The sequence below is a fragment of the Salmo salar genome, chromosome ssa15 (genome assembly GCF_905237065.1).
Source record: "Salmo salar chromosome ssa15, Ssal_v3.1, whole genome shotgun sequence".
NCBI classification, from domain to species: Eukaryota; Metazoa; Chordata; class Actinopteri; order Salmoniformes; family Salmonidae; genus Salmo; species Salmo salar.
This window is the reverse complement of record NC_059456.1, coordinates 49,323,691-49,336,965: the sequence shown is the minus strand read 5'-3', so window position 1 is coordinate 49,336,965 and position 13,275 is coordinate 49,323,691. Positions and strand designations below refer to the sequence as shown.

General features: G+C 42.5%; 1 protein-coding gene across 1 annotated transcript; it reads left to right on the top strand.

The window, feature by feature from the left end:
- The first annotated feature begins 10,155 nt into the window (after window positions 1–10,155).
- LOC106571729 (B2 bradykinin receptor-like) lies at window positions 10,156–12,971 on the top strand. Its single transcript, XM_014145131.2, has 2 exons — window positions 10,156–10,310; window positions 11,065–12,971. The coding sequence occupies exon 2, from the start codon at window positions 11,072–11,074 to the stop codon at window positions 12,221–12,223; it is 1,152 nt and encodes a 383-aa protein (XP_014000606.1). The 5' UTR covers window positions 10,156–10,310; window positions 11,065–11,071; the 3' UTR covers window positions 12,224–12,971.
- The last annotated feature ends 304 nt before the right edge of the window (window positions 12,972–13,275 follow it).

The following is a 13,275-nucleotide window of genomic DNA, read 5'->3' as shown; positions in this document are numbered from 1 at the left end:
TGTATTGCCTGGTGTATTTTTCTGAGCACAGTACTCAGATTATTGCAAAGTGTGCTTTCCCCGTGAAGCTTTATTGAAATCTGTCACAGCGGTTGCATAGAAGATCGTCAAAGGTTAGTGCATAATTTTAGCTGGTTTTCTGGTTTTTGTGACGCCTGTCCTTGCTAGGAAAATGGCTGTGTGGTTTTTCTTGTGTTGGAACTGTCCTAACATAATCTAACTTTATGCTTTCGCCGTAAAGCCTTTTTGAAATCGGACAATGTGGTTACATTAAGGAGACGTGTATCTTTAAAATGGTGTAAAATAGTCGTATGTTTTGAGAACTTTGAATTATGACATTATGTGGTTTTGAATTTGGCGCTCTGATTTTTCACTGGCTGTTGAATAGTGTGAACCGCTAGCGTCCCACCTCCCCAAGAGAGGTTAAGTGCTGCAGTGCATCTCCTCCTCATGGACTGCACCAGATTTGTTAGTTCTTGCTGTGAGATGTTACCCCACTCTTCCACCAAGGCACCTGCAAGTTCCCAGATATTTCTGGGGGGAATGGCCCTCGCCCTCACCCTCCGATCCAACAGGTCCCAGATGTGCTTGATGGGATTGAGATCCGGGCACTTTGCTGGCCATGGTAGAACACTGACATTCCTGTCTTGAAGGAAATCATGCACACATGCACGGTATGGCTGGTGGCATCGTCATGCTGGAGGGTCATGTCAGGATGAGCCTGCAGGAAGGGTACCACATGAGGGAGGAGGATGTCTTCCCTGTAATGCACAGCATTGAGATTGCCTGCAATGACGACAAGCTCAGTCCGATGATGCTGTGACACACCGCCCCAGACCATGATGGACCCTCCACTTCCAAATCGATCCCACTCCAGAGTACAGGCCTCGTTGTAACGCTCATTCCTTCGACGATAAACACGAATCTGACCATCCTCCCTGTTGAGACAAAACTGTGACTCGTCAGTGAAGAGCACTTTTTGCCAGTCCTGTCTGGTCCAGCGACGGTGGGTTTGTGCCCATAGGCGACGTTGTTGCTGGTGATGTCTGTTGAGGACCTGCCTTACAACAGGCCTACAAGCCCTCAGTCCAGCCTCTCTCAGCCTATTGTGGACAGTCTGAGCACTGATGGAGGGATTGTGTGTTCCTGGTGTAACTCAGGCAGTTGTTGTTTCCAACCTGTACCTGTCCCGCAGGTGTGATGTTCGGATGTACCGATCCTGTGCAGGTGTTGTTACACGTGGTCTGCCACTGCAAGGATAATCAGCTGTCCATCCTGTCTCCCTGTAGTGCTCCCTGTAGCGTCTTAGGCGTCTCACAGTACCGACATTGCAATTTATTGCCCTGGCCACATCTGCAGTCCTCATGCCTCCTTGCAGCATGCCTAAGGCATGTTCATGCAGATGAGCAGGGACCCTGGGCATCTTTCTTTTGGTGTTTTTCAGAGTCAGTAGAAAGGCCTCTTTAGTGTCCTAGGTTTTCATAACTGTGACCTTAACTGCTAACTGTATGTATGCTGTTAGTGTCTTAACTGCCATTCCACAGGTGCATGTTCATTAATTGTTTATGGTTCATTGAACTAGCATGGGAAACGGTGTTTAAACCCTTTACAATGAAGATCTGGATTTACAATGAAGTTATTTGGATTTTTACGAATTATCTTTGAAAGACAGGGTCCTGAAAAAGGGCAGTTTCTTTTTTGGTGAGTTTATAAGCCACCATGTCGGTCGGAAGATATGAGGACATCGTCGCTACCTGAGGCTTGATGACAAGACCACAGTGTTCAGAGAGGCAACGGACCACCTGGTAGCCTTCCGGTATGTGTGGGTCCTTTTCCTGGCAAACTGTAGAGGAAGGTTCATCCCCAGTGACTGCGTCACAGTGGATGAGCAGCTTTCCTCCAGACGTGACACTTGGCATTCCATCCAAAGAGTTCAATCTTGATTTTATCAGACCAGAGAATCTTGTTTCTCATGGTCTGAGAGTCCTTTAGGTGCCTTTTGGCAAGTGGGCTGTCATGTGCCCTTTACTGAGAAGTGGCTTCCGTCTGGCCAGAGGAAATCGATCCTTTGTCTGGATAGGCCAGAAAATGTGATGTGTCACTCCCTTTGCAAATGAGGTGTCAGATGTCATATACTGCATCTTAGCCGAGAGCGGCATGTGAAGCGGACAACCAGTACTTTCGGGGAGAGCACAGCAATTGATGTTGCACCATTCACAGAGTGCTCTGTACACAAAAATGACAATTGAAACTGGAGGAAGTTTTTAAAGAACACTGAATAATGGATTACAGTTTCTCCTGACACATAGACTACTTTCAGGTTGAGGAACCATCTAACATCAAGTTGTAAAATAGTGCACTTCTCCTTTAACTAGCCTAGAAAACTATTTGGCAGGCAGACACTGGAAGTGGAAGTGCCTGAGTGACAGATTGAGTGCTTTGTGGGACTGAAAAAAATACTTGGAATGTAAAGGAATGTTACCATGCTTTTCAAATAGTGGTTCTATTCCGGGACACTAAAGATCACTTTCGTTCCCGTTTCTGTTGTTATTTTCCGGTTTTCTGTTCTGTTCCCAGAACCGGTTCCAACCCCTGCTGTGTGCCACACATATTAGCACATGGATTTACATTGTACACAAGTGATTGGACATGGATTGGAGTGCAACATGGATAACACCAAACCAGAGGACCTTCTCCCTCATGCCCCCAACACACACCTTAGTCTCCCACTAAAATAGTGCTATACTGCTACAAGCTTTAATTAAGTCGTTCATCTCGGTTGACAGGCTGATCTGCAGATTGTGGTGCAGTTTGCCTTCCTGCATGCTCCTGCCTGACCTGATTCAAGAGAGAGGGAAAGAGAGAGAGAGTGAGAGAGAGAGAGAGAGAGAGAGTGAGAGAGAGAGAGAGAGAGAGAGAGAGAGAGAGAGTGTGTGAGAGAGAGAGAGAGAGAGAGAGAGAGAGAGTGAGAAAGAGAGAGGCAGCAGTGACAGAGATAGCTCGGCCAGCCTGTCACAGCAACAGCGCTTGGTTGTTCTTGGCACAGCTGTGGCCCCTAGGCATCGAGAGGATCTCCTTCCGATAAATACATGCTGATCGACATGATGGATAGCGAAGACTAACCTGGTGTCAGTGTGTTGTCTTTTCCAGGGAAACTGGAATCGACCCAGCATGCTTTGTCCCTGGCTTAGATGACCCCCTGGGGAACCAACTGCGGCCAGCGTCTGCTGCTCTCCTCTGTAGCCTCTGGACAGGATGATACCCGATTATCATGTGAATGGGGCACACTCGCCGCCCTCACCGGCCTTTCATTCATTTCTTGATTGATTTAGCTATTCTAGCCATTTCAGCTTTCAACCATGTGGCCAATGGATAACTCACAAATATACAAAGAAAGTGCAGATAAGCAACAGAGTGTTAAGCCTGTTTTTGTGCGAGAAAGAGGTCTCTATTGTGGGGAATGCACTGAATGAGAATGAGACAATATTAAAACGAATACGACTATTGGAAATGGCTACTGGTAATATAGGCCTAGAGAAAATAGAGTAATTCTCACACCAATAAGTGGGACTGCGAAATTGATTTTTGTCATTGATCTACACAAAATACTTGAGGAATTCTTGAATTGTGGTCTTAAATGCTGTCCCTTGACTTTGGCACCATGTAAAACATGACAAATAATACAGTAGGATACTAGAAGCACGGAACTAGAATCACAAGCATTTCGTTGCACTCGCTACACTCACATTAACATCTGCTAACCATGTATATGTGACCAATAAAATCTGATTTGATTTGATTTGATATACAGCGCCTTCAGAAAGTGTTCAGACCCCTTTACTTTTTCCACATTTTGTTACGTTACCGCCTAATTCTAAAATGGATAAAACATTTTAAAATCCTCAGCAATCTACACATAATACTCCATAATGACAAAGCAAAAACATGTTTTTAGACATTTTTGTAAATGTATTAAAAATGAAAGACAGAAATACCTTATTTTCATGAGTATTCATCCCTTTGCTATGAGACTAAATTAAGCTCAGGTGTTTCCTGTTTCCATTGATTATCCTTCAGATGTTTCTACAACTTGATTGGAGTCCACTTGTGGTAAATTAAATTGATTGGACATGATTTGGAAAGGCACACAACTGTCTATATAAGGTCCCACAGTTCACAGTGCATGTCAGAGCAAAAACCAAGCCATGATGTCGATGGAATTGTCCGTAGAGCTCCGAGACAGGATTGTGTCGAGGCACAAATCTGGGAAAGGGTACAAAAAACATTTATTTAGCATTGAAGGTCCCCAAGAACACAGTGGCCTCCATAATTTTAAATGGAAGAACTTTGGAACCACCAAGAGTCTTCCTAGAGCTGGCCGCCCGGCCAAAATGAGCAATCGGGGGAGAAGGGCCATGGTTAGGGAGGTGACCAAGAACCTGATGGTCACTCTGACAGAGCTCTAGAGTTTACCTGTGGAGATGGGAGAACCTTCCAGAAGGACAACCATGTCTGCAGCACTCCACCAATCAGGCCTTCACGGTAGAGTGGCCAGAGAGAAGCCACTCCTCAGTAAAAGGCACATGACAGCCCGCTTGGAGTTTGCCAAAAGGCACCTAAAGAACACTCAGACCATGAGAACCAAAATTGAACTCTTTGGCCTGAATGCCAAGCGTCATGTCTGGAGGAAACCTGGCACCATGAAGCATGGTGGTGGCAGCATCATTGAATGGCGCTTGAGAAGAAGGCAGACGTTTTACGTGTCCCAAAGCAATTGTGTTTTTATGTTCGTTTATTTGCGGTTTTTGTAACTTATTTTTGTACTTATTTTGGAAATAATGTTGCCGCTACCGTCTCTTATGACCGAAAATAACTTCTGGACATCAGGACTGCGATTACTCACCACGGACTGGCAGAATCCTTTTTTCCCTTTAACGAGTCTGACGAGCCCAAAGCGAACGATATACTGCTTTCTCGGGAACAAGCCCAGATCCCCGTGATTTGCGTGAAGAGGAGGCAGAGAAAAAGGGGTCACTTCCTTCCATTCTGCAAGCAAACGTGCAATTTTTGGAGAATAAAATAGATGACCTACGTGCAAGATTAAACTACCAACGGGACATTCAAAACTGTAATATCTTACGCTTCACGGAGTCGTAGCTGAACGACGACACTATCAACATCAAGCTGGCTGGTTATACGCTGTACTGGCAGGATAGAACAGCGGCGTCTGGTAAGACAAGGCGGCGGACTATGTATTTTTGAAAATAACAGCTGGTGCATGATATCAAAGGAAGTCTCAAGCTATTGATCACCTGAGGTAGAGTTTCTCATGATAAGCTGTAGACCACACTATCTACCTAGTTGTGGTCATCTGTATTTTTCGTAGCTGTTTATATACCACCACAGTAAGAGGCTGGCACTAAGCAGCATTGAATGAGCTGTATTCCGCCATAAGCAAACAAGAAAATGCTCACCCAGAGGCGGCGCTACTAGTAGCCGGGGACGTTAACCTCTTACATCTAGACATTCCGCTAGCGGAACACCTGCTCCAATATCCAATGATAGGCGTGGCGCGAATTGCAAATTCCTCAAAAATACAAAAACTTCAATTTTTCAAACATATGACTATTTTACAGCATTTTAAAGACAAGACTCTCCTTTATCTAACCACACTGTCCGATTTTAAAAAGGCTTTACAGCGAAAGCAAAACATTAGATTATGTCAGCAGAGTACCCAGCCAGAAATAATCAGACACGCATTTTTCAAGCTAGCATATAATGTCACAAAAAACAAAACCACAGCTAAATGCAGCACTAACCTTTGATGATCTTCATCAGATGACAACCCTAGGACATTATGTTATACAATACATGCATGTTTTGTTCAATCAAGTTCATATTTATATCAAAAACCAGCTTTTTACATTAGCATGTGACGTTCAGAACTAGCATTCCCACCGAACACTTCCGGTGAATTTACTAAATTACTCACGATAAACGTTCACAAAAAACATAACAATTATTTTAAGAAGAATTATAGATACAGAACTCCTTTGTGCAATCGAGGTGTCCGATTTTAAAATAGCTTTTCGGTGAAAGCACATTTTGCAATATTCTGAGTACATAGCCCGGCATCACAGGCATAAAGGAGTTCTGAATCTATAATTCTTAAAATAATTGTTATGCTTTTTGTGAACGTTTATCGTAATGCGAACGGCCCTGTACATCACTGGGGCCATGCTCCCTGCCATCCAGGACCTCTATACCAGACGGTGTCAGAGGAAGGCCCTAAAAATTGTCAAAGTCTCCAGCCACCCTAGTCATAGACTGCTCTCTCTGCTACCGCATGGCAAGCGGTACCGGAGTGCCAAGTCTAGGTCCAAGAGGCTTCTAAACAGCTTCTACCCCCAAGCCATAAGACTCCTGAACACCTTGACATTGACTCTGTACCGGTACCCCCATGTATATAGTCTCGCTATTGTTATTTTACTGCTGTTCTTTAATTACTTGATACTTTTTTTCTTATTCTTATACGTATTTTTTTTATTTTTAAACTGCATTGTTGGTTAGGGGCTCGTTAGTAAGCATTTCCCTGTAAGGTTGTATTCTGCACATGTGACTAATAGAATTTGATTTTTATTTGATTTTGATCATGCTGTGGGGATTTGTTTCATAGTGGCAGCATCATGCTATGAGGATGTTTTTGCTGGTGGAAGCATCATGCTGTGGGGATGTTTTTCAGCGGCAGGGACAGCGAGACTAGTCAGGATTGAGGCAAAGGTGAACGAACCTCAGTCTGGGACGATGGTTCACCTTCCAACAGGACAATGACCCTAAGCACACAGCCAAGACATTGCAGGAGTGGCTTCAGGACAAGTCTCTGAATGTCCTTGAGTGGCCCAACAAAGTAAATAAAGGGTCTGAATACTTAAGTAAATGTGATATTTCAGTTTTTTATGAATCAGCAAAAATGTCTATAAACCTGTTTTTGCTTTGTCATTATGGGGTATTGTATTTAGATTGATGAGGGGGAAAAAACAATTTAATCAATTTTAGAATGAGGCTGTAACGTAACAAAATGTGGGAAAAGTAAAGGGGTCTGAATACTTTCCGAAGGTGCTGTATTTGTATGCATTGTAGAAACTACAGGGGACAAACAAATTGGCTTGTCCCACTGGTGATGTTTAGAGGTGTAGTGACATGTTTTGGGGATTTAGAGAGAGCTATCTATTATTTTGAATGCTAGACAGTGAGCAAAAGTATTTAATATATTTATAGATCAATTTAAGCAAAGATGTCTATTAAAATACCTATTTTTTTTACTAGTGTGTCCCTCAATTGTGTGTAATTGGTGTGACCGCCTTGAAAAACCCTGATTACAAAGATATGCAAGGACCTTGAGCATTCTGAAGAAAAAAAAACGATTAGCTAATCAAACTCTTTTAGAATGTCATACATTTAAGGATTCCGTCAATAATTTGGTGTATAAATCCAAAGTGTCATTTGAATTTAAATGAAGGGAAATAAAATAGACTGTAACTTTATTGTCCATCCAGGATGGAAATGTTTCTTTGGCATCATCTTACATTAAAAGGATCACATACATTCTCACATTATACACATTTATACCAGTCAGTACATTGTACTGCATACACTAAAATCATGGAGGACATTGATGCATTCACTCACAACTAACTACTGCCCCAACTGCACTGGATAGATAAGTACATATACCGATACAATTGCATTTAGTAGCCCAACAGCACAAGGAACAAATCCATGTTTGAGCACGTTCTTTTAGGCCATGGGCATTCTGAAGCGCCGGCCAGAGGGAAGCCTCTCGAACTGAGGGTGTAGAGGTTGGCAGGGGTCACCAACGACAGCCAGTGCCTTCTTTTAGGTTGCCTTGTGGAACAAACTGCTCCTGTGCCTGTGGTCGACCAATTACTTTTTCTCCTCACGCTCAGATTACCATACCAGACTGTCATATTGAACGTGAGGATGCTTTCCATCAAGCTGCTTTCCAGAACATCCTGGCTGAGCCCAAACCCCTTCAATTTCCTGATTAAAAGCTTGCGCTGGCTTGCTTTAAAAAAAAAAATACAGTCTGCATTCTCTGTAAAACTCAGCTTGTTATCAATTTGTGTCCCTAGGTATTTTAAACACTTAACGACATCCACTGGTTGAGCAAAATGATTAATCATATCACTTTAGTAAATGTTTTTTAAAGGATGATTTAGAACATGAAGATGTACCCAAATACATTTAAATAAAGACAAAGTAAAATAAAAAACGGGGCAATTTATTTTCTAAAATGCCAGGACCAAATGCCACCGTTATGAAAGAACGTCCCACTCCGTAACGTCAAATTGAAAAGCAAATGCTGTAAATATTTACAAATTATTATTTTTTAAATAACTAAAATGTCTTGGTTGTATATATATATATATATATATATAAGTATTCACCCCCTTTGTTATGGCAAGCCTAAATAAGTTCAGGAAATAGCCTTATTAACAATTCACATAATAATTCCATGTTCCTCAGTGTGCAAGGACTGGGAGTTTTTCAGGATGAAAATAAACGGAATTGAGCTAAGCACAGCTAAAATCCTGGAGGAAAACCTGGTTCAGTTTGCTTTCCTCCAGACACTGGGACATGAATTCACCTTTCAGCAAGACAAGAATCTACACTAAATCCGCTTGAAAATCTATGGCAAGATTTGAAAATGACTGTCTAGCAATAATCAACAACCAACTTGATAGAGCTTGAAGAATTTTGAATAGAATAATGGGAAAATACTGCACAATCCAAGTGTGCAAAAGCTATTACAGACTTGCCCAAAAATACTAACAGCTGTAATCGCTGCCAAAATAATAATAATTTTGGGAGTGCATATATTTGTCCTGTCACACACAACCCACTGTTACACACAACTGAATTCAACATTGGTTCAATGGTATTAAGTGGGAACAATGTTGATTCAACCAGTGTGTGCCCAGTGGGAAGTGTGTTTCTTGTATATCCCAACTCCCCCACAGGGAGTGGAGTCAGAGCCGGGGTCACCATTGTCTAGCACCCCTGGAGTTAATTGCCTTGCTCAAGGGCACAGAAACAGATTTTTTTTACCTTGTCGCCTCCGGGAATCGAGCCAGCGACCCTTTGGTTACTGGCTCAAGATATATTCATTATTTTTCATTAAAAACATTTTTGGGGACATTACAGAGTATTTTGCGTAGATCATTGACAGAAAATAACAATTAAATCCATTTTAATCCCACTTTGTAACACAAAAATAATTGAAGAAATCCAAGGGGGTGAATACTTATGTATTTTACTCTACTTTCCGTAATATTATAGAACAATGCCATAGAAGCAAAAAAACCCAGCAATGATGGCAAGTAAATTTGATCCCTGTAGTGACCATTTACCTAGATTCAGGTCCAGGCCAAGGTCATAAAATATATACCCTAAAGACAATGACAGGCTTTATAAGGAGAGAAAACCGTATGTTCCGCAAATCTAATAGCTTTTCTGTGCGAACATGATAAACAAATTATATCGGGGGTTGCTGGCCGTACTTTACAAGATTAGGCTGTAGAAGCCCAGAGGCTCAGGGGATTCAAAGGCCAGTGTTCCCACTGGTCCAGAAAGATTTAGGAGGCTGGTTGCTTTAGTGCAATACAGTCCTATAGCCTAGCCATGGCTGTTTTCTGTAGAAACTGTTTCATTATTAATGCTGGAAAGACCATCCAAACTTCCAACCAAATTTACATTGAACGCGACAGAAAAAGTTCCGTCAGTCACATAGACTTTTTAGTTTACCCTGTGAAATGAATCTGGCAAGTTTGTTGGAAAGAGAACTGAGACAAGCTCCACAGCCAATTTATAATATCCTCAGATTGAATCAAACAAAATAGGACAAGGTTTAACTCTGGATACATGTATTCAAAATATTTTTACTTCTCTAATGGACTTTCCCACACTTATATGGATCTAGCACAATGCAGTTTACTTGCAAAACATTCCTACTGTAAATATGCCTCCTTTTATATCTCTCCAATGAAACAGTGGGTCACGGTTTTGATAAATAGCTGAGCCAGAAGAAGTAGGTCTACTTAGGGGAAAAACTGGTTTGTGTTGGAGGCCAAGTGACGACATTGTGATGATCTGTGTTCGGCTCATATAAGAGTGGCCATCCTCCCAGAACGCTCTTCAGAGGAGGCCAGATGGTGATGATGATAATATATGGCGAATGAACACGGAGAAAGAGCACATCTTGACTGAGACCACAAAGCACTGGAGATAAGGTGAGTTAGCCTCAAGGGCAACTGGGATCTTCGTGGAATGAGAAAGATAAAGGGGGGAAAATGTTTTGTTGTGATTAACGGCAGTGTTTTATGTTTTTTAAGTTTATTGTATGAGGTGCATGCTACATTTGGGCAAGATGGATAAAGTTATTCTAAGGACGTAAAGAGATATAATTCAAAGTGGCTGAATTGGGACGGATCCAAGTAAAAAAAATAGGTTGGATACACATCTCAACATATAATGTATGGGCATTTTTACGGTCAGGAAAAGGAATACTGTTTACAAATTGAGCATAGATAGACAACACACGCAGAAGCTAAACAGAGGACAAACTGAGCTTTTATTTTTTTACATAGTTTTGAAAATGTGCTATTTCTTCAGTTATGTAATGTACCAACACAAGTCAGGGCGCTGCTATCTTTTCTTATCAGAATGAATCAAGGTCTAGTAATGTTAGCAGACTTGAGGGATTCCTGAGCAGTTAGTCTACTCCCATCAGTGAAACACCACACTGGTATCGGTTTCTTGTTAGTCATGAACAGTATTTCACATTTTCCACTGTTAAAAGTACAGGTATGACTCAGTACGGGCAGGAAAAAACCCATGAATCCTTATGTCACCCCTCATGTGGATTCTCAAATTGTGTCTCCTTTTCCTTAGGATGTTGCAGTTCAATGATTTCAAAAATGTTTGACACCCGTGTGAACAAACGTGGAAAAAAAGACTAATAGATAAATCATTATTTTCTTCCAGATTCCCAATGTTCCAGAACACAACCGAGAGGCTCCTCCCCACTGAGGACCCTCACTCAGAGCTGGATTGGACTGAGTTTGACCCCTACAACTGTACACTACTGTACAACTACACTGCAGCCTGGGACTGGCTCTCCACCTACCAGCCAGCCTACCTGGTTCTGCTCAGTGTGGTAGGCGTGTTGGCCAACGGCCTGGTTCTCAATGTCTTTTGCCTGCAGAGAAAGCAATGCACCGTGGCCGATGTCTACCTGGGCAACCTGGCCGCTGCCGACCTGGTCATAGTGTCCTGTCTACCCTTCTGGGCCGCTACCATTGCTAACGGCTACCACTGGGCGTTCGGCGAGCCAATGTGCAAGCTGGTCAACGTGGCCATCTCCATGAACTACTACAGTAGTGTTTTCTTCCTGGTGCTGGTTAGTGTCGATCGCTACCTGGCTCTGGTCCGGCCCATGTGCCAAAGCCGACTGCGGAGGGCGGCCTGGGCCAAGCGCATCTGCCTGGGGATCTGGATCATGGGGTTCCTGCTGAGTTTGCCCATCCTGTTCTTCCGCAAGGTGAAATACGTGGCCAAGGCGGGGGTGACAGCCTGCTACTTGGCTTACCCCCATCCGGACTGGGAGATCCAGCGCAATATCACAAATAACGTGGTTGGGTTCCTGCTTCCTGTGATAGTGGTGGCGTACTGCAGTCGCCACATTGTGATCGCTCTGAAAAATGGTCAGATCAAAAAAACTCCTGGTGTGAGGTCAGAGAGGAAGGCCACACAACTGGTCCTGACCGTCCTCACAGTCTTCCTCATCTGCTGGACACCCTACCAGGTGGTGCGCTTCCTGGACACGCTGGATTACTTCCAGGTCACTCCAGGGTGCCTCTGGGGTCACATTCTGGACATTAGCATACAGCTGTCCACATACCTGGCATACGCCAACAGCGCCATTAACCCTTTCCTGTATGTCATTGTGGGGAGACACTTCAGGAAGAGAGCAAAAGAAGTGTTCAGGACAATGTTAAACCGCAGATTGACAGAGAAATCGTTCCTGGCGGTCAATTTCACTTCCAGTGGAAAACTGGACACTCAAAGGATACAATGTAAACAGCTAGTGAAACAAACTGTGATGATACAATGTGAACAACTTGTGAAACAGATTGTGACGTGACAAGAGTGTCTGTCTTGAAGTCTGTCCGTCCGTCCATCTGAACTGATCCAGACTGAACATTTCCTTTTCAGCTGTTTTTACTTGTAAATTGTAAATATGTTCTGTCTTCTAATCGGATCGATCTCCATCAGTCGTTTGTGTGAGACCAAATGAGGTGAACAAGTGATCAGGGACTTCCAGATGATTTCTGTCTTTGTTAAACTTGTAATTACCGGAGGACATCTGTTCCGGATCATTAAGACGTTTATTAATACAAATAGTCAATTTATCTGTCTACAATATTCTACCTCGTAAGCAATCTAACTCCTGTTTTAATTCCTTTTTTGATTTATGGAGAAATACAGACTACAGACTCCATTCGGGTGCACGACACTGAAGATTTATGCTGTAATATAGGCACTAAATTACGACTGTCCGGTGTAGAAGATGAATCTAAATGTGATCTATGAAGTCTTTTATTGTCATTGAGACCCTTTTCACTTTGATGGAGTGTGCCACTATGAGAAATGATTCTCCTAGAACAGGACCAGGAATGGGACGTGTTGCACTGTGGACTAATTTAAATGTAAAAGGTCATATTGTCCTTTAAGCTCATATCATATTTGCTTCTTGGCCACTAAATCAAGAGATTCTGGTTGAAAGGTCAGTATTTCTTATCAATCCAGTGCAAAAAAATATTTTGTTGTAAAAATAACTTTTGTATGTATCAAAATGCTGTCCACTACCGTGATGACGTAAATAAATCAATGTGGGGTTTGAGTACTAAGCAGAGCTCTATTACCCAGTAGTCTTTGTGCTCTGTTGACCAGACTAATACTTGTGTTATGACAACTCCTAACACTGATATACTGCGTGGAGCACTTTGCTTGTACCAACAATCAGCTTGTCTCAGACCACACTGTTCTCACAATTCTTCTGGCTACTTACAGTACACCCTCTATGACATCCCTCTAATGATATGTTCATCAAGTGTTAGACTAAATATTTTAGATTTTTTTCCCCATTCATAGTGAATGTTGAGCCAAAAATGAGAGTTTATATGAGCATAAACT

Coding starts and splice junctions, on each gene's coding strand:
- LOC106571729 (XM_014145131.2), top strand. CDS start 11,072: ATGTTCCAGAACACAACCGAGAGGCTCCTCCCCACTGAGGACCCTCAC.